This window comes from Merops nubicus, unplaced genomic scaffold, assembly GCF_000691845.1.
Source record: "Merops nubicus isolate BGI_N331 unplaced genomic scaffold, ASM69184v1 scaffold8285, whole genome shotgun sequence".
Classification (NCBI taxonomy): Eukaryota; Metazoa; Chordata; class Aves; order Coraciiformes; family Meropidae; genus Merops; species Merops nubicus.
Genome location: NW_008608914.1, coordinates 77,395 through 100,080, shown reverse-complemented (window position 1 = coordinate 100,080; position 22,686 = coordinate 77,395). Strand labels below are relative to the sequence as shown.

Here is a 22,686-nt window from a genome sequence, read left to right as displayed (position 1 = left end):
TATAGAGTCTGTTTCCATACGTCATCACCACCTTGATTAAGTAATACTTGCAGTGTTAACTTTTTCTGCTCTTACTTAGGCATAAAACATTGGTTTTCTCAGATAGAGCATTGTTTGCTGATACAATTTGTGTACATACCCAACTTGGCTCTATGCTTTATTCATTCACATGTTCTACAGTCTAGACCTCAGTCAAATAATTTGTCCATAGGTATTGCAGTGTCTCATTGACTTAACCTTCCTTCTAATGATTTTATGTGATGCTAACCACTTAAACTGAAAACTCCAGGTAAACAAAGCTGTCTGTTTTTTATCTTCTTAAAAGTAATACATAAAACTCCTTTGCACCAATATGAAAGCATACCTACATTCAACCTCAGGCTGACGTATTTCTATGTTTCTGCTTTAGTGAGATTTTATTGATCAAAATTACTCCTCCATGTATACCCCATCTGGATTTTAACAAATTCTACCTTTAAAAAATTATTTTTTGATAGTACAGAGCTTTATTATGTAAATACTAAAGAATGATTCATCTTGAACTAGGCACTCACTAGACTCCCCCTAGCCCCTGATTTTAAATTACCTTATAAGCTTTACTGTGGTTTTCTCTGCATCTCTCATCTGCTTTTCATCCTTACCAAGTCTGTAAGCCCTTCTATGCCCTTGGCCACCAGACTCACTAAAAACAAGAATTCAACTACTCTTGCCCCCAGTAATTATTCATGACTGTTAACAGCTACTAAAAGACAAAAAGGGGAAAAAAACCTCTAGAAAGCTGTGTTATCATTTTTTCATCTCAGAACAATAACCCTAAAACCTACACAAAATGCAATAGACAGCCAAAATAAATACATTTTTGTGGGTTTTACCTCTTAGTGGAAATCGCTTACAAGTAGTTTTTTATTTAAGAAAAATTTTCTAATAGGCATTCAGTTGGATGGCTATATAATGGATTGGTCCATTGTTCTCTTGCCCAGTGACACCCTCACAGACCCTAGGAAGAGGAATCAGGAAAAGGAAAGGCGACCCATGTGCTGAAATGGAAACAGATTTAGTAAGATAATAATAACACCCTCCCTCTCCTAACATTAATAGTAACAGAAAGTACATCAAGTTATATTCAGGCAATGCAGTTGCCCCGGGTTTTGCTCCTCCTAGCTTTAGCACCTACTCTTCTGCTGAGTGCTTGCCTGATATAAAATGATATTATCATTAATGGGCAGACCTGCAGCCAAACTCCTCCCTCTGCTATCACATCACACACCAGAGATCCAAGGTGCCAGACAGACAGAGGGAGGAACAAGTCAATGCACACACCCACCACAGTAGACATGAAGAAAGGAGTGAGCTGACCAAGGAGCCAAGCCATGAGCCCAGTTATATAGCTTCATGTTCTGGCCCTGTTGTCCTGGGAACTCCACTTACTGTGTAGAGTTAAGGAGCCCTTCCAATAGCCAAACTCCCTCCTACAGATGTTCTCCCATCTACTGTGAGAACAGACCTCCCAACCCCACTGCAAGCACAGTCAGCTCTTATAGAGGTGGCTTCTTGCCCCACCTCCAAGTTAATGTGGAAGGCAGGGGCACCTGGTGGTGATCTCCTAATCAGTTCCCACCCAAGGCTGGCCAGACCCTGTGTGAAAATCAATCAGGAGGGTCTTTCTTGCCCACTTATGGACATCATCCAAATGCCAACCCTCATTCAGGGCTGCGGTTTTAAACCCAGCACTTCATCTTGTTAACTCAAAACTACAGAAGACCTTGATCACTGTGCAGCCTTGATTACCATGGCTGGCTGCAATGAAAACAAAGTGTCTTCTCAACTTTGTTCTCACCAAATTGAGTGCTTCAATCTTCTCAAAAACACAGCTTTCCTGAACAGTAAACTGATTCTACGATTTTATCCCAGTGAAACCAGAATAGCAAGGTCTTTCTTCAGTTCCCCGTATCAAGCAGAAGAGAGAAAAAAAAAAAACCAAACAACTCACCAATCTACTAAGTCCCCAGTGTTCTTGTTTCAGTGATGGAATAAAATCTACTACTGTCCAAAAATCAGCTACAAGACTCAACATGAAAAAAAGTTTGGGTCATTACAAATAAATACTAAGACACAGGTGTACCCTTCCCCTTTGCAACACTAAAAGAGTTTGTTGAGTTATAAACCACATTTACAGGCTTGAGTCCTCTTATGATTTGAAAAAAACTACCACAGATCTATATAAAGATGTGCAACACATCTCTTTGCAGTGAATATTGTGATCAATAAAAGATGGATGCTAAAAAACGGTAAATCATTTTTTCAGTTTGACTCTTCAGCTTCAAACTGAGAGGCTGCTCTGTGTAGTACATGCTATGTACATTGCAACTTAATTACTTTTTAAGTTTACTTTTTTTTTCCAGAAACGGTAGAAATTGTTACATGAATTTCCATTCAGGGATAGAAGACATGCCAAGAGAGAGAAGTGGACTGTCTGACTAACTACACAAAAGAAATTTCCATTCCAACTTGTCTCACACAGAGGTACTAGTAAATATTTCCTTTTGTTTTAACAATAATTGGAGACTGCTATACTACTTATATGTAATTTTCCACAGTCGTTTCCTTCTTGGTGAAAAATTTTTAAGTGCATTATCTATTTTATATCCACTCTTTCTTTTCTATAACATTAAATATAAGGAACTTGAGTTCAATGTGAACAACCAACTTGAAAATATTACTGTAAATTTTCCTTTTCTTTTCTTGGGCAAATACTAACAGTGAATATTGATATAATGCAATTATGAAATTGCTGACTTGCATGATTAGTTGTATAAGATTTGAACAAGTTATTGCAAGGACTATTCTCATCATGTGCAATAAAATAATCTGGAGTTGTGTTTAAATTCCAGATACTTTCAAAATTCTCCTATAATATTGAGGATGTATGTCAAAGGCTTTTTTTTTTTTTCCTTTTACTTATCTATGAATGTCTATTAGAAAATAATGGACTGTTAATAATTTAATATTAGTGAGGCAACACAGCACTGTGTACATGGAACATGTAAAATTCATCCATTTATTTGGCAGCCATTTCTTAAAGGACTCTTAAATGTTAAATGTTTTTTAAATGCTAAATGACTTTTTTTTCCCCTCTTTTTCCCTCAGATTAGCTACTCTAGTTACTAAGTCAATTTTTTTAAGAGATTAAAAAAAACACCACCTAAATCTGGATCTTTGTCCAAACCTCAAATTTGTTCTTTTTGTATACGGTTTCTTTCATGGTTGTTCTAACTGGAAATTTCGGACTGTCTGAAAGATTATGTGCCAAAATTCCTAAAGAATATTGATAATCTATCCCTTCTTGGTAGACACAAGTAACTTTTTTAGGGAATTTATGCTTTCAAAACACTAAAAAAAAAAAGGATACTGACAAGTAGAAGTTATCAGAATAATTTCACTAAGACCAGTCATACACAGAAATATGATAGCCAAAACCACAGCTTGATCATAAGATTTTCTGAAGCTGCTGTAGGCAGAAAGTGAAGGTGGGAGGGGCGGCAAACATAAGCCAAAACCAACAGGGAGAACAAAATATGATGTAACCCAGAGTCATAAGCAGTGACTGTTTAACCACTGAAGTGGTGGAACATCTAATAAAATGAGATAAACAGTCTCCACGAAAGACCTGATCCAAAGGTTAATGACTTCAGTGGAAAGATCTTTAATAATACGCATCATTTATCTAAGGATGCTGTTGGCTGTACCTATTAGTAATCACTACAAAATACTAAGTCTGCATGTAAAACAGAAAAGCAAGATAAGAGTGATCCTAAGCTGATAGGACACTTGGATTTCAGCCCAGAGAAAACATGGTTCATTATAGTTTACAAAATGAAACTATGCCTACCTCAAAGTATGCTAAAAACTTGGGAAGAAGCACTAACAACCTGGGAAGCAGGACTTGTTCTTGGATGCAAACACTGCATCTGATAAGATCTCTACAAACCAAAGCGTTCTGTTGCATTCTAGGGAAATGACTGTCCCATGCCCTCCATTCATAGTCTTGTCAAATTTATTGTTATTGACTTTGAATTAAAAAAAAAAAAAACACAAAAAAAAAAGTTTTCATTTTGCAACACATTGAACAATTCATATCAATCAAAATAAAAATTTCCCTTTCACTGTTTTGAAAAAAATCTGAATAATTTAAAATTATTGATATTCTCCCTGTTCAGATATCAAGATGAAAAAAGTTGTTCATAGAATCCCACTTTGGAATTTCAGACTCAGTCTGCATTCATTAGTCTTTGTTTAATGTCTTTGTCTAAACTGTGATGCTGGCATTAAAACCAGCTTAAATTTCTGAACAGTTTCATCTCTTAAGAACAGAATGTTATCTAGTTTTTTGTATCATCCATTTTTTTAAAAAAAAAACCAAATTAGCAACAAAAAACTGTTACAAGACAACATATGCCATAACCACAAATACTCTAAGGAAATTTACAGAGATGCACACATATATGGAAATTTAGGATACACGTGAGAAATGCCTAAGGTAGTTGCAGCTCAGGGCATGTCAAGAGATATTACTGGCATTACTTTTTACTGTATAGATGCCTTTTTTGCATCTTATGCTACTGAAAAGAAACCTATCGCTGTCACTCAAGGGGAACTGACAGTTTAGATTCTAGAAAACAGTTTCACAATAAAGTGAAAATGGTTTCACAATAAAGTGAAGATGCTGAATGCATGTTGGGTGCTGAAAGGATCAATCTAAACATAGGAATTGTAAAGCCAGGATCAATACTGCAATGCACAAACTCTAATGCAATTTTTTTTTTTTTTTAGAAACACAGTAGCATCTATATCAATTCTTATCAGGGAAAAAGTCATCACAATATTTTCAGTCTGCAACTGAATATGTTTCAATTTTGAGTATTTCCAAAAGTTCACCCACAACACTGGGAAGTAGCAGAGTTCAATGTTCCTGGCACCACTGGTCTGAGGCTAGCTCAGCAAACAACAGATTACTGGGAGGTGTGAGAGGTTCAAACTGAGCTGAGACATGCAACACAGACACGTTTAAAAAGGGGCAGAGTACTAGCATTCAAGTAGTTTGGCAAGTGAATAAAATAAAACATTATTATCAAGGAACTTATTTCTGCTTATTTTTCTTCTTTAAGTGTTTAGCACACACTGTGAACTTCCACTTAAATGAAGAAAATAAAGACTAATAAATGTGCTTAAACAGGCTAACCTTTATTACCACAGAAACTGTATTTTATTTTTTGTACCTCACACTTATATTGCTACTATCACAGGAGGAGTAAGAGTTAAAACATATGAAGGAGCAGGACTGAAGCATCACGTTCATTGCAGTATCATACTCACCACTATAGTAACAGTGACAGAGAAACTCATTTGTGGGAGAGGAAGGAGATAGGTCACCTAATTCCCACTTTAACTGCCAGTCCTCCACTTTAGCCTTAGTGCTGGCTATGGCCATACAGTAGGCAGGAAGAATTTTCTTGTTAAACACTAGCATTGAGACTAAGAGAACCTCAGAGTCCATTATTTATACAGGCAGCTCTTGCCAAAGTCTTTCAGTCTGTAGGGTTTTTTACCTTGGTGAACATGGAAATAATACTGTGCGGTTCACAGATCAATAGTTAACCAATCCTTCATAAGCATGGTGTACTACTATTAATATTTTTCTGAATATATTGCCAAATACTTTTCATCTAACAGTAGATATGGTTAAAAAAAAAAAAAAAAAAAACAGAGGAAGTTGAATTAGACTATAATAGACTATTTTCATTGGAAGGGACCTACAATGATCATCTGTTCCTGGCCAATTCAAGCCTGACCAAAAGTTAAAACATGTTGCTAAGGGCATTGTCCAAATGCCTCTTAAATGCTGGCAGGCTTGGGTCATTGACCACCCTTCTAGGAAGCCTGTTCCAGCGTTTGACCACCCTCTTCAGTAAAGAAATGCTTCCTAATGTCCGGCCAGAACCTCCCTTGGCGCAGCTTTGAACCATTCCCAGGTTCAAAGGATGATCCAGGTGCCACTTGGATACCAGAGAGAAATGATCAGCACCTCCCTCTCCACTTCCCCGCCCCAGAAAGCTGTAGGGAACAATGTGGTCGCCCCTCAGCCACCTTTTCTACAAACTGGACAATCCCAGAGTCCTTAGCTGTCCCTGACAGGACATGCCTTACAGCCCCTTCACCAGCTTTGTTGCTCCTCTGGATGCATTCAGAGACCTTTGTTCACGTCCTTCTTAAACTGCGGGCCCAGAGCTGCACATAGTATTCAAGGTGAGGTTGCAGCAGTTGAATTTACTGCCTAGTATTCTGTCTGGCTCAATGTCTGAAATTCCCCTCAGGAATCTGTGAAGACGATCCGTTACTACTGCCTCTCCATCCGTAAACACATGACCTTTCTCTGGGCTGAATTCTTAGACAGAACAAGGTTGAGGTTTATATTTTCTCCTAGTCTATACAAAATAGTCTAAATCTATGTATGTTTGAAGAATGCTTTTTATAAGTGTAACCTCCTATTTTATTTTGTATCAAACTTTTATTTTTGTGTCAAACTACAGATCAGGTAAAGTGTATCATTTTCTATGAAAAGATGTATTTTCCTAACATGTTACCGTGATCAACTGGTGCACCTGAAGTCTTCAAAGGCTTCAGATCTGAAATGAATGCAACCAAGAGGGAAGATTCCCTCAAAATACATGTTACTTCAAACAAACATTTACTAAAAGAAATCTCCACACATCTCACAGAACAAAAAATGTAATGTTGAAAGTTAATGTCCAGAGTCTTCCATCCACCTAGTCAGCAAGCTAAAGAAGCTATGACACAAATTATAGTCTAGCAGAAGAAGATCTCAATAAAAAAGTTACAAACTAGATGTACACATCAGAGATTCCCATGTTAGGAAAATGAAGCAAAAAATCACTATGGTAACCCACTAATTCTAGTTCTCAACCTAATAATCATCTGAGGAAATAAAGAAAAAAAAAATACTATTCTGATATGGTGATTAAGTAAAGATGAAGATGTCACAAAATGGGCATTCTTCTTTATCCAAAAATAGCTGCCTCAACCTGCCAGTTATTAACCCTTACATGACTGACTCTTTCTCAGTTATTGCCAAAAAAATTACCATTAAAGCAAGAAACACCAATTTAGTAGAAGATAATCAGTAACTCATGAATACTACTTATTTTTTTCAGTTCTTTTTTCCTGGCTTGGGGACAATGAAACAGTGGAACTTGCTTTTCAATTTGAAATAGTATTTTGGCAAACTTTAATATTGACATTTATTGATGGATTATCAGAAATGTAAATTATAAAAATCTACCTTTGCTAGTGTGATATAGAGACACTATGGAATCTGTGATTTTGTTCACATATCACTGATGTTAAGGCAGTACGGAAACTGGAGTGCTAACAATTTTTCTGCATTCAAGTCTACACTTTACAGTGACTTACATCATATGCCTTTCATAGAGTATTCCTGTATCTAACAATTCCCAGTTTCCAAGTGGAATGAAATAGATGCATTCCTCCTTTCCGTCCTCTTCCCGTTTAAAGAAATCATTTATCAGATGTGACAATTTACTACGTCCAGGACATAACACCAATTACAGTATATCAGGCCAAGTTAAAAATTATTAATTGCACACTTAAGATCAGAATTAAGTTCCACTCAATTCAATAGGTCTTAAGCCAATGTTTCAGTCATGGATATATACCAGCATGCTGAATAAACTGTTTAACTCAGCCAACGAAGAATACAAGGAAGCACTTGTTTAACCGATAGGACAGCAGACTTCTGGAATCAATATCTGTCTGCAGAAGAATTAGATAATCAAAGAAATCGAACAATGTAAATTAAATTAGTTATGTGACTAATTGCTTTGGCATCATATTTCCAGTGCAGACATGTTCTCCCAAAGAAACTGTAAAAGTGCTTTGCAGTGATAAACTGCTAACTCATATTCTTTTCACCCCTCAGAAAGCACACCCTTTGAAAACATAGCCCAAATATATGAATTTTTTTTTTTAACAAAACTATCTGTTCATGCTAGATTTTACAAGAACAAATACCCATTCAAGTAATACTACTACAAACACAAAGTATTTGGTGATGATTTTGCCTAGATGTGCAACTGATTTCACATCTGATAACTGATACAAGACTCCTTTAGATCCACGCTTACATTTTTTTAAAGTGTATGAGCAGGATATTTTAATTGAAAGCCATATTTTGGGGTTTTTTTTACAGCCAGCACTGGAAATTTCCTGTGAACATAAACTATACATATCTCTATCTAGTACTCAAAATAACTGTACAAATAATTTTGTAAGCCAATGTTGTTTTGTGTGTAGAGGAATAAAAGAATCAAAGTTCGTATCTCTTTATACAGAGATAACCCATGAAAAAAGTGGAACATAAAAAATTAACAGAATTAAACATTGAGGCTAAAATTTCACAGAACATCATTAGACATCAAAGAATCCGTAAATAAATGAATACTTGAGAACCAGCGCACATTCAAGTTACATTATTTCTTTGAGTTACCAAGCTGTGTTCAAAACAAGCTTTGGGAAAAAAAAATCTGTGAAAAAAAAAAATACACTCGGAATTTGGTACATGTGGCTTTCTCTTCATTTCAAGTGGCTAAAAATACTGTATTTTCAGCTACAGCTGTTACATGTGCCTTGTTCTTTCAACCACAGATCCTCATTCTCACCTCCACCACATCTTTTCTATGCCCTCTGTTAAAATAAATGACTGGTCCGTAAATCATATGCCTGGATTCACAGTTAAATAGCCAAGGCCTCTGACAGAAGAAGAATGAGTAGGCATGTGCAGGGGCAGAGGGTTACTCACAAGCTCTTAAATGCAATAAATTAAACTCTGAGTAAAATCATTACCATTTAGCAGCTCAGCATACACACAGAAATTGAAAATGCAACTTCAAGAAAAGTCTTTTAAATTACTTCACTGGGTCCATGATTTTTCCTAGTATTCTCACCTTTGTTCACAAGTGACACAGGAACATATCTCAAGCACCTAAAGTTGTCTAAATGTACCTAGTGACTATTTCTACCTAGTAATTCTTTCACCTCTCAGTTCACTTTAAAAAGCTTACCTTGTATGCATTTATACAGGACCACGTAAGAGGATTTTTTAAAAATTTCAAATAGGCCATCTCTCCATTTTTTGAGCATACCAAAAATGCCCCGTCTACTCTAGGCAGATATCTGTCAAATAAGCATTGTGCTTGTTTACAGTGCATGGAATACATGATCTTACCTCTCCATTCTCCAGAGGATGGATTTTGGAATAATAAGAAGTGCATATGACTTCATCATCTTTTATATAGGATGGAGTTCCAGGACGAGGGTGAATGCTGTAGCGTGTCAAGCATTCGCTGTCTGTGATAGCGTAATATTGCCACGGTTGATAGTCTACACCATCTAGTGAACGCTCCAATATCCAGTTCCCAGGTCGAGGTGAGTTGGCTGCTTTCACAATAACATATGCAATCTGGAAAATCTGAGAAACAGACATTGTTAAAATATAGATAAACATGTCATTATAAATTAATTCTGATTTCTTAATAGCTATCAGACTAAAAACAGTAAATACGATGTTTGATGTTTTTTTCCCCTGAAAATGCAATATAGCCTCTGATTCCATTGAAACTCTTTAACTACAGAAATAAATTTGCCGTTAACATTTATGAAAAAAGATTAGTTGCATCAAGCCAATCAAGAATTTGAAAATAAAACTAAAAAGCACTTGAAAATTCACAGAATCATAAAATCACTATAGTTGGAAAGGACCTCTAGGATCATCAAGTCCAAATTTCCTCCCAACATTCCCCTAGTTAATAGATCATAGCCTCAAGGGCTACATCTAGTCATGTTTTGAACATCTCCAGGGATAATGACTCCACCACCTCTCTGGGCAGCCTGTTCCAGTGCCTAACCACTCTCTCAGTGAAGAAATTCTTCCTAATATCCAATCAAAACCACCTCTGGTGCTACTGGAGGCCATTTCCTCTCATCCTATAATCAGTAATTTGGGAGAACAGACCAACACCAGCCTCACTACAATCTCCTTTTAGGTAGTTGTAGAGAGCAACAACGTCTCCTCTCAATCTCCTCTTCTCCAGACTACACAACCCCAGTTCCCTCAGCTGGTCCTCATAAGACATGTTTTCCATCCCTCTCACCAGCCTTGGTGCCCTTCTCTGGAGCCACTCCAGCACCTCAGTGTCCTTCTTATCCTGTGGTGCCCAAGACTGGACACAGTACTCAAGGTGAAGTCTCACGAGTGCTGAATACAGGGGCACAATCACCTCCCTAATCCTGCTGGTCACACCATCATTTCACATAACTTAGCAGGTAATTACTAAGCTGCAGTTTAAACCAAATGTTTCTTAAGTTTGTTTTCAAGTATTTAGAATTTGTAGAAGTGGGTTTGCTTCTGTAGGCACATTTATAGACATACACTTTCTGCAATCTTTAAGAGTTGCCAGACTGTTCAAGCTTATTGCTGTTAAGAAAAATCATAGGTTTAAGCTACTGAAAGGTAATCACATCATGCTGAAATAATTCTATAAAACATTCTTGCTTCAGTCACACAGCTCACCACTGTGGCCATAAATAAACTTTATAGGACAGAGACACGCCAAATATCACTATAAACTGAATATAAGTACACAATCAATGCTCATTGAAGTCCATTTCACCTGCCTATTCAATTGATTTACCAAGGTTTATTTCTGTGTAGAAACAATACATTTGCAATTGCAGAATGACATGCTTTGGTGATGTTGTTTTGGTTTGGTTTCTTTTTTAACCTAGTAATATCTAGATGCTCCTGGGGTAGAACTGAAGCTAAAGAAAGGAAACAGCTATTTCCATTAGAAAAGCAGAACACATAGCAAGTTAATATTTTAAGGTGCAGTGCTGTGAGTCTGCACATGAGGATGCCAGAGGGTATCATGGAAAGAACAGTGTTGATTGAACACTTAATGTTTGCTATACTGGATAGTCATTGTAAAGAAGCTGCGTAATTCAGACTTAGTCCACACAAAATTTGTTGAGTACTTAGATAACCAGTAACACTAGTGAAAGAAGATCCTACAGTAATTGATAAAAGAAACAGTAAGAGGACTCAAATCTGGTTTTTAATAACCACCATTATTATTATAAAATAGAAATTATGTTAAAAAAAAAAGAAAATAAATAAAATGAAATCCCCAGAAACAAGGAGAAACTTGTGTTTCATTCCACTGTTTCAATGGGAATCATACAATCAATTCTCCCATGTTTCACAAATTCCCTTTCCTTTCCCAAATGCATTGATAGATATATTTCATTGTGACCACAAATAACTGTACCTATACTGGATCAGTGTCACCAATACTGTTTATAATAAATGGAGAAAAACACAACATGAATATATCTCTCCAAACTGTTCTATCTCAGTTAAGCTCTCTGAAATGAAAGAAAATAGCTGGACTATTTAATAATATATTATTTCCTAAGGGAGGTAATAAGCAACAGTTATATTTTATCAAGAGTTTTTTTGTACATTATCTTTTGCATGAGTAAAGAATGTACAGTGTAGATCGTTTGTATACCAGCTTGATCTAGTCATACCACAAAAATTGCTTTGAGTTCCAGCTGTTCAGAATAGAGATTTCATTGAAGAGTACTTCTAAATACTTTAATTAAAAAAAAAAAAAAAGTTGTGATTTATCTGAAGTTCTCATAAGACTATTCCTTATATGCTGAATGAATAACAACTAAGGTTAAACACATTCCAAGGGCTTCTATGGTGAAAGATCTGTGGTTTAGGACATAGATGATTATTCATAACCTTAGGTGTGCATACAGAGTTTCCTTTGTGGAAAATCAAAAATTTGCAAAACTTCACAGAAGAGTCAATGTTAAATACTGCCTTTATGAAGCCAGAAAAACATTCAGCTCTGCAAACATCTCGGATGTATTGGCCCTGTGGTGCCAAGATGCACAATCAACAGGAAGTCTTTCCTCTGTCTGCTTGCTTTGAAACACTGGGCTGTGTGTGCCCTGGTTGACGTTATTCCCGATCTTTCTCACTAGGCTAAAGAAAGTACAGGATGATAATTCACACTTCTTAGAAACATCTTTTCTTTCTGGGACAACTAGACTTGTAGAGGTTTAGCATGAATCAGGGAGATGGTTGTCCCAGCTTAGAGAGCTACCCTAGTCACTACCAGGTCATAACAGTGCTATGACATGCACAACAAGCATTGTGTGCTTTAATGTGCTTTCTAAGCAAGCTGACAATAACAACTAGTGCAGAGAAGAAAAAAAAAAAAATTACTACAATTAATGGTAGCTGTATGATGATTCTCAAAGTAAGGCAATGTTACAGAAGCAACATTGATTTTCCAACCAATTGGAAAACTCTCTTTCTCCAGCTACAAGAGTAACCTTTCTTTTACTGTGGAGCTCTTAGCACATGATGTTCTGATTACTGTAACAGAACCAGCTAGAGCTTAGTGGCATGAGAATACTAATACCAATAAAGTCTATTGTGTCACTGAATTGTGTTGTATTTGTTTCTACAACTGAAAAAGTGAACCTGCTCAGCTTTCTGGAGTCAAGTTTCCTAGTAAATTGGAACATTGAGCTTCTGTTCCCACAAGGTAATTGATGGAACATGTCTGGTTCACTTTTCAAATAACATCAATAAGCTGACACATGTCAATCGATGTAATAATTATACAATCTCGGAGCACATGTGGTTTTGTACAAGTCCAGCAGAATGTAACCTGGAGCCCAAAGTTTGCTGATACAAATATGAAAACAGAGCAATACCAACCTGCCTAGTAGGACGTAATAGGCCATTAACACAGCTGCCAAAGTGCAGCTGGCACATTTTCTACTTGCTCTGCTCATGTGACGATAGTGTAATTATGGTAGTGGGAGGGAAATAGTCTAAATAGTCCTTTAAGCCTTTCCCAAATTATAGAAAACATAATCCTCAAGATGAGTAACAAAATGAGTCTTGGGTCTCAGTTTCACTGGTAATTGTCTCAGCAGTGAGATTTGCAAAGTACATACTGTGAGGAACCATTCCATAAGTTATAGTACTGTACCTTCTTATGAATGCCTCATAAGACATAGCAAAGTGCATCCTACTACACAGGATAATTTGCTACACTAATATTATTCATACAGAGCTGAAGTGAATCATTAATCTGCATAGGGTTAGCTAGTGAAGCAGGAAATCTCATTGTGCCTGACTCCCATCTGTGCTTCTATTTAAAAAATAAATCCTTCAGTTAGAAACCATTCATGTAAGTCAGAATATCGTCAGAGAAAAAATGCGGCACCACACAATTCTATAGAAGTATTTCCATTTCATTTGCTCAGTGGAAGAATGTAATAGCTCTAATGGAGGCTTCCATCAGCAATTTTGTGTAAACTGTATATCTACTTATTTACCTCAATTATACAATGTTGTTGATTATTATTCCATTTCAGTGGTCAAGTAAACATGGTATTCTTTTATTAAGAAGAGTGCAGCATTTGGGCAAGAGTTTGTTTCCTTACAGGCAGGCATAACACTGTTCAAGCTTGTGACCTTAAACATCTTATAGTTTTATTTAATAAACCAGCCATTTAAAAGTACTGTTCGGGACAGCAAAGCACTACAGACACCTCTCATTCCAGTGCAAAATCCATCCAGATGAGTCTACTGAGAAAGCTCTTTGAGAATGCAGGCTAACAGGACTTATTGCCTACACATGAACATGACTCATTAAGAGAAAGAAGAGAAAAATGAGTTTTTTTGACTGTGCAAAATTTATTATGGGATATGTTAAGGAGATTGTGTAACTGGATAAGACTTACTATGGAACATTTAGAGAAGGGAATAAAGGTGAGGAAAGTGAGGGATCAAGGTCGGATTTCACTCTCTCAGAAACATGAGCTCTGCCCTCAAACAATCTGAGGGTGAAGACAGTGCCACAGCATCCTTGCATCAATCAGATTCAGTAAGTTCTAGTACCTAGGATGGCCAATAACTGGGAAGCACAAATCTAAACAAATCCTCAATGAACTTAAAACAGTGTTCCTTGATCATTAACTTCTACCTTTACGGTCATGTATAAACTTAGCCATTAAATATATGGACGTCATGCATCTCAAACTAGGTCTCGCATTTGCACTATTTATTTCTTGTTTTGGAATAGCCTCTCCTTCTACAGACTTAAGACATGAATTAGACCAAATCCAGCTACTTCTGCTAATGAGCTAATGCTAAAGGTTTTGTGAGTTTGAAAAACAACTCCTCTTGTTCTCAGAGGCTGGTATCAATTCCTTAACATTCTATAATGTTGTTGTGGATTATTGTTTGTGTCAATTATTTATGAGAGAGTAGACAGTTGTGATGAAAGAATTTTCAAACTATTGGCTATTTACTAGCAACTAACCTCCTCGTTTTAATCTCACATCCAAATCAGACAGAGAAAAAGACTCATTTAGAAATGGAGTATCTCTCCAGATTCCTCAAGCAACCATCTAGCACATATCTTTTTCTGTCACTGTTCTCAAAGACAGTGGCCATGGTTTCAAACATTTTGCTCACAGTTAGAAATTCTTTAATTGAAAATGCTGGCATGAGGAAAAAAAAAAAAAAAAACGCTTAGCCAAATTCAGTTAATGCCACTTCAGAGAGCTGAACAGCTCCCCACTACGCTGCAGTTTGCCTTCAAATGACAATGTCTCTCCTGTTCATCTGAGCTGATTCCAACTGAAATGTTGATACCAGATGGGTAATCTGGGCTGAAAGATGCACACACTTAATTCCAACATAGTTCTGGGGTTTTTTTCCCCCACAGTGTTACAAACAACTCTGGTTACTGCTGGCAGAGCATCATCCGTCCCAGAAAACCTGTAGCTATGAGTGCCATGCAAAATAAGATGTCCACATCACTTTGTGGGAAAAACTAGGAAAGATTTTACCATAGCAAACCTTGAAAAGCTCTAAGGTGGATGTCTCCAAATCAAGCCAATTTTCTATTACAGGTCTTCCACTTTTTCTAATTTGACAAAAATTCACTCATGTGTAACACTCAAGTACTATTCAGTTAATACCTGAAGAACACACATTATAAAACAAACAACTGAAGTTACCTTAACTTAAAACAATCTCTGCTTTCTCCCTCCCCTATATAAAACCTCTAAAGAAGCTCAGGTTCCTTTAAGAACATTTTCTTTTCCTTGAGAAAAATAGATCCTTTATTAATACCTCTCAAGTTTTTCTCATGTTGTAAGTAAAAAGATGATTATAACTTGTGTCATTTAAAAAAAAAAAATTAAAAGCAAAGTCTATTAAAACAGTGTACCTTATAAAATGTCAAACTGCAAGGCTCTCAAGTTGTCCAGCTGTTGAATATCTAAAATACATTAAGCCAAATGGAGGGAATCAGTACCTGTAAAGTTTCTGGCATTGTCAACTTTGTTCTTTGTAATTTTCTCTGTTGGTTTTCTCTACTACCCACTGTTCAGTTGTTTGTGAAGACCTCAAAAAGAATAGCTGCTTTCTGTTGACCATATTTGCTGCTCATCATTGGCCTAGTGTACACCAGAATTGAGGGCTAAAGTTAGAAATTTCTTTTCATAGTGCTTTCAAATAATAGCAGAAAGCAACTTGTTTTCTCTTTATCTCCTAAGGCTAATCATTTCTTTCCATGGAGATAGAGTATGGTGAGGAAAGGAAAATTGATGAAAATGCCAATATTCAAACCTTTCTTCTTCAAACCTAGACTATAGGAGAGAACAGAAAAGGTGTTTCTTCTATTTTTGTGCTAAAGCACTAGGTTTAGGGTTTTTTTTTTTAAATTATTTTTATTTCTTGATTCAAGAACTGATGCTCAGCTTGGGTCCAGATGATGCTCAGTAGTGTTGAGAACACTCAGGGTAAAGTGTTCTGATATCCCTCAGTGAGGTTTCCATGCATTGTCTTCTCACCAGCTGCATTTCAGAGTGACCTGCATGTTCCTCTAGGTTGAGAAGAGCTGTCATAGCCATTTTTTAAGGCTCTTTTAAAAAGAAGTTCTACAACGCACAAACCTTGAAACCTAAACATTTAAAAACTGTTCTCAAACTTCTCACCTATAACAGGCTCATACCATGTCTTTATATTTTAATTCTGTAATGGGAATATTAATTTTAACATAGATAAAACTATTCAGTCCAATGCAGGAATAACACATAAGAACCTGCTTTTACAGAGAATGCTTACTTTACTTAGAGAAACACAGAATGGTTTGGCTTGGAAGGGACCTTTGAAGATCCAGTCCATACCTCCTGCCTTAAGGCGGAACATCTTGCACTAGAGGCTGAGTGTTCAGTAGTTCCCAGGGTGCTCTTTATTATCCTTTTTAAAGATAGGTGTGCTATGCCCATTTTTCAAGTCATTGGGGACTTCACCTAACCACCATGGCTTTTCAAATATGATGGAGAGTGGCTTAATAACTACATCAACCAATTCTCTCAGGATTCTGACATGTATCTGGTTGAAATTCTTCAGATTTCCTTTTTGTACTCGAGAGCAAGTTCACGCTGCAAAAATTTTATCAATGTGAAACTAAAGATCTTTTCTGCAGAGTACTAAAAAGGTATGTAAATAAATTCTAGACTTGGTGAGGCAATATTTGTTTGTTACCCAACTTGTAGACAGGGATACAAACAAATATCTGAAACTGATGTACTGTTAGCATAGAGCACCTTCTGCACTATCAAAATTTAAACCTTTTAAGATGCCCCAAGCTTTTATTTTGGGTTCTCTGGAAAAGGACATGTTATTCACCATATATAATGTATGCTACAAAGAATCATCTTGAGGACTGGGGAGTTCAATTTCATTTTGATTGTAAGGTTTTTGAGGTTAAGATCATTGGTCCAGATACGAAATAGGCACATACTAACTTATACTTATTCCCTGAACATGACACAATGTTCTCTCCATCTTGGTCTAGAAATATTGTGCAATCTGAACTACTTGAATAATGAAAACATGAATAATATAGTAATTTAAGACTTCAAATTAAAAATAGATAATTATTTCTAAAATATATTTGGCCTCTTCCTTCTTTTTTTCTTTGCTTTTTATTCATATACACCATGCTTCATTTCTTTAGTTAAACATGATAGTGGTTAAAAAGGCTTATAAATATATTCCATCAGTGTTTCTAAGCTGTCTTCTGTCACTAAACTTTAGAAATTTAAAAAGGAAAACATGCACAGAGAAAGTGGAAAATTGAAAAGAAAAGAGATTCTAAATGTTATTTCCAGATCAAAAAAGTGTATGCATGTTTATTTTTCATTTTTGTTTTTAGTTCTTAATAATTTTTAAATTATCCTGAGAACTGCTTTAGATGTGGCTATGCTGCTGTATGGCATAGCAGAGGATATAAAGAATATAGAAAGTGAATTATGAGATGAATAATTTATGTTTCCATCTCATGGCCCCCTTTTACAATTAGAATTGTAATGAACACTTAGATGAATAACTAGAAGGCGTAACACATTAGGACTCAAAAGTAAGTAAACTTCACCATGAAGTTGTATGTTCGGTGTATGAACAGACCCAAGTCTGTTTTTCCATGTTTTGTAGATGGAGAAATCCAATAAATACCTTTAAGTTTCTTCAGTCACATAGTCCACACTAGTCCAAATCAAACAAAGAGCTACATTAATGACTATTTTTACTGACTATCTAAACTACATCATTGATAAGCAAGTCTCTAAGTCCTTCCACAAAGCATATGACCTGATGCACACAGACTCAAAAAGAGTAATTTTGTCATCAACAGACTTGCTGAGAGGAATCTCTCTTTTTATGTATGTGTTTTATTAATTGTTCAGAACAGGAGATTATTTTATGCAGCTCCAAGGCCTATTTAAACATTTACTTTATTACTATTAGTACTTTTTCCTGAAGTGGTTTTAAATCCAACAACAAATCAAGACCATTGCACAGATGAGGAAGAACTCTTGGCAATTGAGATTCAACGCTCCTGACCAAGCTCTGACCTACTGTGCGCATTATTAAGAGAAGCAGCATTTCACCCTGTGCCATATTCTGTTATCCGAACACTTTACATCCTGCTAGCTGAAACAAAAGGCAATTAGAAACAACCTTAAGCATATTTCAGCAAATTGCTGTATAAATAATACATACTGGCATAATGCCACAAAGCACTACATAACATTCCTATGACAAGGTACTTCCTTGCTCTTAGGAGCTGTTCCTACTCCCTCTAAACCTTAACTGACAACACAAAAACCAAATTAGTCAATAACATATCTCTTAACACCTTTTCAGCTGTGCTTCTGTTACCACTGTTTTCATGTGTACTACAGAATCTTCTTACCATCTTGTATCACAGACAATGTCAATAGTAATTTCGTGATAAATGGCTAGCACAACAGAAGTGCTATCATGACCACCACTGTCAGCCACTAAGCTAAGTTTTTTCAAGTTAGCTTTTTATTCATCATAAACTATTAAATGATGTCATATTTCTTCAGTAAGAAGAGCAAAACCTGTTCAAGACAGACCTCTGTGACTCCATTATTTGGTACACTGCCATTCTCCCAGACTCTGTGACTTTCCTTAGAACCAGAATTGCCAATAGCACAAAGTCAGAAGAAAACCTCATTTTCATGTCAGAACATATGTCATTCTGGATTCAGAGGTTATAATATTTAGGACTTATGTCCTGAAACTATTTACCTGAAGGATGGAAAGGTGAATAGATCTCTTGGCTGAAGCCAAAATTAGCAAAGAAAAAGTGGCATGTATACTTACTGTAGTCATCCAGGGAAAATGTCAGGCAAGTAACCTCAGAAAGAAAAAATATAAATTCTCAAAACTTTTTTTCATTTTTGTCAATGTGAATTAGCTGAAGCTGAAAGGATTTGCTTACTTAGAAATCTTTCTAACCACAAAGCAATAAAGTTATGGTCTAATTTATGGGGGAGCATAAAAAAAATGAGCAGAATAATCCTGCAGAGATTTATTGTCAATACAACTACTCAACCTAGCCAGCAGCACTTTATATGATGGGTTTTACCACTGATCTTTCAGGATGATAATGGCTTCTTACCATTTCAGAATGCATTGAAGACTACTCCCTCCATGTATTATTGCACCACTCATGAAAAATGTTCTTTTTTAATGCTGCAGGAAAGTCAGCTTGAGTAACTTCACTAACACTTGTTTGTTAGAACATCTAAAAGCTTAACACAGAAGGCTCTACTGGAGTTAAGGCCGGCATAGATGTGCACTCTTGACCCTTAGCTAAGGAAAAAGGCCATTCATTTTTCTTTAGACTTTTGTCTGAGTGATACAAATGTGGAAAGCTTTATTCTGAGACAAGAACTGAGCCCTGGATGACATCTGCTACTGGTGTGCATATACTCTCTCCTTCACACAAAGAGAAAATCAGGTGGAAAGCTGGCAAGTATACTTTCTAGCAGTTTATAAAACAGGTAGTTTTTAAAAATGTTCACTGTGATGTCAAAATATTTACTACAGTTCTGTTTGTTTTCACAATTACTAATAATTATATTTTCTAGGTATGTTTGCTATAAATTCTCACTGGTATATTTACACTTTCTTTGTTTTCTGTTTTTTCTTTCTGCTTTTTAAAAATAATTGATTTATAAACTAACTTCAAATCCCATAGTTTTTCTTTGGTTAAGAAGAATATCAGAAGGACAAAATACACTTTGTTTGATCCTACTAATCTCCGATTATTGCATTACCAGCAAACTGAGAAATTAAAGAAATGAAGGTAATTACTAAAATGTTCATTCAGTCATTCAGTCTACGAAGGGAACAAAAAAAAAGAAATTTAAAAAACCCCAGTAATGTAGTTAACATATAATTACATGGGTAGAAATTGTCTGGAGACTTTAATAAAACAGAACAGATCTCATTTTTTTTTTTTTTTTTTATATTAGTTCCACAGTCTCATTTTCATGGTTTCAGCTGAATCTTTTACAGGTAGTCACTTTAACAGTTCCTCAACACTTAAGTGTAACTGAGCCAGAGAATTGGACTTGGGATTTTTTTTTTTTTTTTTTTTTTTAAAAGCGAGATTAATGCTTTGAATTCTCAAATATTTACATTACTTTGAAACAGAATTATTTATGTGCAAGAAATACTATAAGCAAATATTCAGGATGAGAGCTCTACATTGCACGCATGGACTGTAACTCACAGATCCATATTTTATACTTTAAAGTTTTACAATCAGTTGAAGCCAATGTGGAGCGTCAGCTGCTCCAGAGAGGGGTACAACTGTTTTCCCCACCACCTCCAGAAATATGTTCCACTACTCCCTTCCTCACACTGACATTAAAAAAACCTCACACAGCAATCCAAATTAGAAAATTGATCTGGCAGAAACCTAATCCCCCAAAACCAAGACAAGATGTAGTTTTCAGTATCAAGGTACTGATCTGGTTTGTTGCACAGCAGCACAAGTGCTGATGCCAGAAAAAGAAAAATCTGTCTCCCTTGAGCCAGTTTGGGGAGGGGTATGCTACAGGAAGGAACAGCAGACATGGAACTACAGCACTGCAGTCTGAACAGACTTTGCTTCTGTTCACATTTCTCTCTTTAGACAAACATTTCTGAAGATGGACACAACAAACTGGCATTTGTTGGTGAAAAGTCTCAGTTTAATTGATTTTCATTTCTTTTAAAGTACTTTCTGGTTTGGGGATGAAGTTTTAATCTTTACCTTTACAGAAACTGTTTTGAAGACACCTCTGACATTTGAAGCACATAATGGTTACTAAAACCAAAAGTATTTACTGAAAAACTGAGCAAAATGATTGGACATATGTTCACACTTAACAAAAACCTATAAATCTGTATTAAGAAGCAATATCGTTGTGAAATACCTTATCATCCAATTTACCTTATATTTCACTGTGGCTGTAAAACTGACTTCAGACAACACCTAAAGGAATAGTTTAATTTGATCTAATTGTGAGATTCAACTGTATAAACAAAGACCCATACAACAGGTTCCACTAGTTTTTTTAAACCAGACAACAGGGAGATGGTTCCAGAACCCAAAAATCATGCAACAACTTCCAAATGCTCAAAAACTTGGTTATTTCCCTTTAAGAAGAAAATTAATTTGACAGGGATAAAGACTGCGTAAAATCACGGTCTCTGCCGCTTAATTTGTGCTATGACATATTTCCTAGGATATGTGTTTTCAGACTCAGTTTGGAAGCAACGGTGAAACACAGGCAATCTCATTTACTAGAAACACAGAGAAATGGCTGCTTAGAAAAGGCAGCTTTACTTTTGAGATTAGAAAAGTACTCTAAGCCAGTCCTTCCTATAGCAATCTTCTTGTACCCTCCACAGTCAAGTGCTAGAAAGTAGAGGGAAGGTCAAAAGTGGGCAGAGAAATGTTGATGGAAATAAGAACTTAAATGCTCATACAATATTTCATTAAAAATAGTTTAAGTATATTCCAAATGTGTAGCCTGTCTCAATCTGGCCAAACACCTGGGCAACATTTTCAACACAGTTCTGCAAGGCAGTAGCTGCCATGCGTGCTTCAAGTCATCCTTGGCTAACAAATATGAACTATGCTGCTGTGTAACAGGGATGAACTCTTCCTGAAAGAGAGTTGTGCTCCCCCCAAGGGATCTAGCTAATTTTACGCATCCAGGGAACTGACAGCTTAAAATAATCTTCCCTTCAGACAGCTATCAACACAGCACAGTCATACTGGCAAAGCTAAGGAGCGAGTGACAAGCAAGGTCCCACAGGCAAGGTCTCTGCATGAGGTTTCTCCTCTCTCACGCTTCCCTTCTCCCCCAACGAAGGTCAGCAATACTGCATTAAGACATGGGGGAATACCAAGACACGGTGTGTATCGCATCTGATAGGCTTAACATAAAGTCTGGGCTCTGTTCTGACACAGAGCTTACTCAGGTACATTCAGGTTAGCTTTTTAGGTCAGATAAGAAGCATGCTTTTGAGGTGAATATCCCAATTGTTCCAATTTAGATAATAGAGTTTGCAGACTAGATTCCTTTCAGATAAGAACTAAGCCAGGGGAACATACTTAGACATGCCTGATTCATTTTAGCTGCTAACATATATTCAGTCCATAGTACAGAATAGAGCTAGTCTGAAGTACATTTCTTGACAAGTGAGCACAACCTCAGAACCAAATAAACACAAGTTGTCCCTCAAATCTGTCCCCCCTCTCTCCCACTGTGACACAGTCTTTGCTAATGCAGGCAGAATTGAAGTATCAATATTCATATTTTTTCTTCAGTTGGTTTCAAATTTTACCCAGATGTTCAAATTATAGGTCACACTTCACATTATGTATAGTAGTCTTCAGCATAGCAGCAGATGTATAAATACATTGCACAACCAAAAATTCAAGCTGTAAAATAAAAATAATTTTTTTTAAAATTAAGATTTAGAAAGCAAAGTAACAAAATAATGAATCACCGTCCATATTGTGCATGTGGTATCTGTAACTTGTTTGTGAAATATTACTTTAACAAACATATTAGATGCTATTTCTGATGTTTGTAACTGTGCTACATATAATAGGA

At 36.2% G+C, this 22,686-nt stretch overlaps 1 protein-coding gene across 1 annotated transcript in view; it reads right to left on the bottom strand.

The window, feature by feature from the left end:
• Positions 1 to 9,319: 9,319 nt before the first annotated feature.
• LOC103773058 (laminin subunit alpha-2-like) overlaps positions 9,320 to 22,686 on the bottom strand; it is a gene marked incomplete at both ends in the record, with an annotated part of 24,983 nt that continues 11,616 nt past the window's right edge. The window contains one exon of the mRNA XM_008940412.1: positions 9,320 to 9,562. Coding sequence (XP_008938660.1) covers positions 9,320 to 9,562 — 243 coding nt within the window. The remainder of the gene's footprint in view (positions 9,563 to 22,686) is intronic.